At 35.8% G+C, this 6,061-nt stretch overlaps 1 protein-coding gene across 1 annotated transcript; it reads left to right on the plus strand.

The window, feature by feature from the left end:
- The first annotated feature begins 2,018 nt into the window (after positions 1–2,018).
- LOC104237172 (bax inhibitor 1-like) lies at positions 2,019–5,267 on the plus strand. Its single transcript, XM_009791269.2, has 6 exons — positions 2,019–2,263; positions 3,480–3,623; positions 3,747–3,838; positions 4,421–4,607; positions 4,709–4,864; positions 4,961–5,267. The coding sequence occupies exons 1-6, from the start codon at positions 2,144–2,146 to the stop codon at positions 5,009–5,011; spliced, it is 750 nt and encodes a 249-aa protein (XP_009789571.1). The 5' UTR covers positions 2,019–2,143; the 3' UTR covers positions 5,012–5,267.
- The last annotated feature ends 794 nt before the right edge of the window (positions 5,268–6,061 follow it).

Below are 6,061 nucleotides of genomic sequence, written 5' to 3' on the forward strand. Positions count from 1 at the left end.
AACTATATGTTAAGATGAAGCAAGAAGAAATACATAGTTGTAAGTTGTAACAAATAGAGTTGCGAACATTTTGATGACATATTTGGATATGTTTGAAACTTGCTTATAATATTGAGTGTTGTTGAGCTTGGAAAAATGAAATACGACTATGCTACGATTGTTAGTGTATAATAACTAATTTAATTAGATGAAATTCTTGAATACTAAATTTGTTCTTAACGTGTCTAGTGAAGAACAAAATGGATGAAGTTAGGGGTCGTTTGGTAGGGTGCATAAGAATAATACTGAATATGGTGTATTAGTAATGCTGGTATTAGTTATGCTTGTATTAGTTATGCTGGTATTAGTTATGCTGACATATTTCTTATTTATTGTTTGGTTTGATGTATTAAAGCATTGCACAATTTCTAAAAGAATTGTTTGTTTACAAAAATGCCCTCAAAACCAGTCCATCACTCTAACTTTTTAAAAGAAACATATGTTGAGAAATGTTTTTATATGAAAAAGTTTTAAAAAAATTATTTGATTTGTCTACCTATATTGTAATATAGAACTAAATATTTGTTTATAAAAAGAAAATCTGCTAAGTATTTATTTATTTACTAGGGAATAATTTTACTTTTCACAATTTGGATTATTTAAACTTGCATTAATATAATAACAAGCATATTTTAATAAAGCATAAATTTTGAAGGACAATTTTGTCTTTAACTAAGCTAACGCATGCATTAAAATCCATTGCATTGCATTAATACCAAATAGAATATATAACTAATGTTTGCTTAACTAATGAATAGATTCAAAATATCTACCAAACAAAGTATTATTAATACACAAAACTAATGCATGCATTATTTTATCTAATGCATCCTACCAAACGACCCCTTACATAATAGATCCCAACTAGTTTGGAATTAAGAGGTCATTGATTCTTCTAATTTAGGTAAAAGAAAATAAGTTATGATATCTAGTTGAAAACTGAAGAAATTTAAAAAAAAATGGAAGGATAAAGTAAATCCTAAGCAGCAAGACTCAGGAATATCAAGGTAACCATTCAGGAATGTGGTGGGATAATTTGAATTACCCTAATTAAATGTGTCGAATTCGAGCTAAAATGATACTTGATAAAGATAATTAAACGACCAATAAAGATTATGGTGCAGTAATAAGTACTCTTTCATTCTAAATCAAAGGTATCAGGTTCAAGTCCTTAATATAAAATCGTCTTCATTAGGGAGTATTTTACCCAGAGGCAGATCCATGATTTGAAGTTTATGAATTCCTATTATAATCTTAAATTAATATACAATACTCTCTCTCCGGCCCATAATAAATGACTTTTTGACTTTTGGCACACCTCTTAAGAAAACACTAACTCCTAGGAAAAAAAGTACAACAACAACAACCAGTATAATCCCACTTAGTGGGGTCTGGGGAGGGTAGTGTGTATGCAGACCTTACCCCTACCCTCGGGTAGAGAGGCTGTTTCCAAATAGACCCCCGACATCCTTCCCTCCAAGAACTTCTCACCTTACTCTTGGGGAGACTCGAACTAACAACCTCTTGGTTGGAAGTGGATGTTACTTACCATTAGAGCAACCCCTCTTTTCAAAGAGTATATTATTAACCTTAATTAAAATTAGCATATTATTAACTTGATATAATAGGATTTCTAAACAAGGGCAAAGTTGGAAAAAATAAAATTCATTCATTCTTGATTATATAAAAAGTCATTTATTTTGGACCAAAATAAAAAAGCAATTATTATGGATCGGAGGGAGTAATAATTGGGTTCACGGTTACATAGTTATAAATATTTAAGGGATTTTTTAATAAAAATATTGGGTCTATGCAAAAATTAATGAGTTTGCGGGAACCCCCATATACTACTCTCTTGATCTGCCATGATTTTTTTTATAAAAAAAAAAAAAAAAAGGATAATTAAAATTTAAACCCAAAAAGAAAAAGAGTTGGGTGTAAATGTAAATAAAGAAAGTAAATGACCCTTGAAAACTTTTATCTTCCTGCAACTTCCAGGAACTAACAGGTACGTAACTATATAACCACATTTTCAACGTCCCTAAAAATTCAGCTGTTAATTGAGAAAACATTTTTGGCGTGTTGAAGAAGCAAAGAGAGAGAAATGGAGTCTTGCACATCGTTCTTCAATTCACAGTCGGCGTCGTCTCGCAATCGCTGGAGTTACGATTCTCTTAAGAACTTCCGCCAGATCTCTCCCTTTGTTCAAACTCATCTCAAAAAGGTCAGTATCTGTAAAATTTCGTCATATTTTCGGCTATGCTTTGCGAATGTAGAAATTGGAACAAGAAATTTGTCTATCTGGTTATTATTATGTTGAATTTATTTGACGAATTTGAATCAATTATTTGTTGAGAACGGCCTGGATTATGGTTTTTTTAAAAAAAGTTTTTGGCCTAGATACCGAAGCAAATTAGGTTTTAAAAAATTAGGAGAATTTTGTGGAACTTTGATGCTTGTTGAATTGTGTTAAGGTATCATCTCAAAAAGGTTAGTATCAGTAAAATATCGTCATAATTATGCTATTTTTGCAACAATCTCAACTTGTTGTTTTTGGCTTTATTAGAGCTTTGAATTGGCTGTGTTTTGCGAATGTAGAAACTGGAACAAGGAATTTGTTTATCTGGTTACTGTAATATTGAATTCAATTAATTTCCCTTGCGCTTCTATCGGATTATTAATTATTTGCTGACAACAGTTAGAATTGTGGCCTTTTTAATTTCTTTGGCCTAAAGCAAAGCAAATTAGGTTTAGAAAATAGGAGAATTTATGGAAGCTTAATGCTTGTTGAATTGTGTTAACGCCTTAACTAAAAGTAGTTAGAGATGGGACATTTTAATTGTATTTATTCACGTGCGACTTTGATTCATTTTATTGGGCTAGTATAGTTGGTGAGAGTCGAATCGGGATGGAGGCATGCTTGATACCATTAATTGTGTGACCCGCCTCATCCGAAAGTCCTCAGGGCTTTGGTCTAGTAGTAAGAGCATAGAACATGATGTGTGTGTTAAAAGCACACGTCACGAGTTTGACTGCAGACAAAAGCATGTATTTAAGTGCAGAAGGGAAGAGAGGCGGCTCCATTATTCATCAGTTTCAGACCATGTGTGTCCTCGGGAGATTTCTCGGTTACCAAAAATAATAATTCATTTTTGGTGTTTGCAGCACTCTTCTTCTTGCTTTACATGAGAATAGTTAAAGTTAAAGCTGGATGTTTCATTTCGTCTCAGTACTAGAAGTTTTAGGTTTGTCAAGGGACTTTTTCATGCTAATTTAAGAGATCATTCTACTTGGCATTGAACTGTGTCAATGTGGCAGAAATTTGGTGGAATCTACCCATTTATCTCTTTTTTCCTGTTTTTCTGGTCTTGGATTGTACTGTAAGGTTTTAGTATTGCTTCAGAATGTTATCCTGATCATCATTTCTATCTTGATTGTAGGTCTACCTTTCATTATGTTGTGCTTTAGTTGCTTCGGCTGCTGGAGCTTACCTTCACATTCTTTGGAACATTGGTGGCTTACTTACGACATTGGGATGTGTGGGAAGCATAGTGTGGCTGATGGCGACACCTCTGTATGAAGAGGTACTCTTTAAGTATTTTTCTTGATAGAGCTTATCATTTGCTCCTCTGCCTCACATCTGTGATTCTCCACTTTGTGTGTTCATTTGATTTTAACTTGATATATGTGTTAATTGTGGTGATCAGCAAAAGAGGATAGCACTTCTGATGGCAGCTGCACTGTTTAAAGGAGCATCTATTGGTCCACTGATTGAATTGGCTATTGACTTTGACCCAAGGTTTGTGGTCCTCCATCATTTTATCGATTTAGGTAGTTCATGTTTTAAAGAATTGCCACTGTTTCTAGCTCGTAGCCTTAGTTTTTTCGCACTAAAGCTAATGCTTTATTTTGGTTTGGAAGTGGAACCACTATAACATTTGCCCTTAGCTTTAGAAAATGGCCTATAAATTTGGAATAATTATTTTGAAATTCATTGTACTGTTACTTTAAGCTTGATGTTTTAGATTAGCTTTTTGTTGTGGAAATACAAAAGCACACTAAAAATTTCCCAATGTTTACCGAGGAAAAGTTTAATGTACAAATAAGCGACAAAAATTGAATGAGAAATGATATGTCTGAAGGTCTGGAATTTAATCAAGTTTTGGGTGGGCTGTGTGAGCCTGGATTCGCCTGCTCTGTTAAGATGATATCATCTCATATTCTAATACTAATTTTCTATCTCCATTCTGAGTAGCTTTTGCTTGCATGCTTGTGTATCTGGTTGTTGAGAATTATTATTTCCTGGGACTGACTAGTTAACAGCTGCACAATCTTAAATGTTAACAATGTGTTTCTGATGCTTACATTCCTTGTATTGCAGCATTGTGATCGGTGCTTTTGTTGGTTGTGCTGTGGCTTTTGGTTGCTTCTCAGCTGCTGCCATGGTGGCAAGGCGCAGAGAGTACTTGTATCTTGGAGGTCTTCTTTCATCTGGTCTCTCTATCCTTTTCTGGTTGCACTTCGCGTCCTCCATTTTTGGTGGTTCTATGGCCTTGTTCAAGTTCGAGGTATGAACTCAACGTTCTTTTTGTCGTCTCATAGCATTCTTAACTTGGTAGGGAACTCTGAAGGAGACTATGTTTGGCTCTTAATGCCTGTTTCTTCGCAGGTTTATTTTGGGCTCTTGGTGTTTGTGGGCTATATCATTTTTGACACCCAAGATATAATTGAGAAGGCACACCTTGGGGATTTGGACTACGTGAAGCATGCTCTGACCCTCTTTACAGATTTTGTTGCTGTTTTTGTGCGAATATTAATCATAATGGTGAGCGATTTTTCCAATCGGTTTATTCTGCAAAGTGTTGACCCACCTGCCCTTTCTATGTATTGCTGATACTATGACTCTTTCTTTTTTTCCCAGCTGAAGAATGCATCCGACAAGGAAGAGAAGAAGAAGAAGAGGAGAAACTAATGCATAAGCGGTTATTCAAAGACTCTGTAACTCTAGAATCTGGCATTTTCTTGTTCATAAACTTCTGTAGACCTTCGACAAGTATGTTGTTAATAGTTTGGTAACGCCTCAGATTAAGCTGCGAGGCTCTGTTATGCCGCATGCCAATGTGGTTATGGTGGTACATAGATGGTTTTGTTTCCGAAGCATACCATCAAATAACATGCATGTTTACACTATATCGATAACCTACGAGTGTACTACTTATTTCTGCTCCCTTTTGCTGTGTTAGGTTGTTCATGATTGTATAGTTGATTTTCCGTTATGTTAGACCATCTTCTTTCTTGACGTTTAATTTCTCATATTGATGGGAGAAATGAAAATTCACACCGTCGCCCCAACTTGTTTAAGACTGAGGCGCAATTGTAGTTACTTTTGTCCTTCAACATGGGAATTTTTTACCCTAAGCCATGGGTTGGATGTGGTTTTAGCGCAGGGCTTATTAGTTACGTATTCTATGCCCAAGAAGTTGGAGATAGGGCTGCTCGGTGGGCCGGGCCTGGGACCGGACTGGACCGGGCCCGCGGTCCTAACGGGCCTGGTGGGCCGGTCCTGGGTGGGCCGGTCTTGGTGGTCCTCCTGAGCCCGTTACGGGCTGGTCTTCAAGGTTGAGCCCACGAGCCCGGGACCGTTTAGCCCGGGACCGTCAGGCGGGCCTGGGCCGGTCCTGGCGGGCCCAACGGCTATTTTTTTTTAAAAAAAATTAAAATTCTCCAACGGCCATATTTAAAATCTAGCCGTTTGGGCTGAAAATATGACCGTTTTTAAGTTTAAAAAATGGCCATTTGGCCCCAAACTTTATTTTAACCCCAAACTTTATATAATTACACTTTTCCCCATTTCTCAACTATAAATACCCCCTCATTCTTTCATTTTTATTCACCAATTCATCAATATCTCTCAATCTCTCTCAATCTCTCTACTACAATTACTTAATTTATTGTTGAAATTTCGTGAAAAATTGTGAAGTTGTTGAATTGAAGTTTTCAAGTGTTCAACGATTTTCAATTT

The sequence above is a fragment of the Nicotiana sylvestris genome, chromosome 12 (genome assembly GCF_000393655.2).
Source record: "Nicotiana sylvestris chromosome 12, ASM39365v2, whole genome shotgun sequence".
NCBI lineage: Eukaryota > Viridiplantae > Streptophyta > Magnoliopsida > Solanales > Solanaceae > Nicotiana > Nicotiana sylvestris.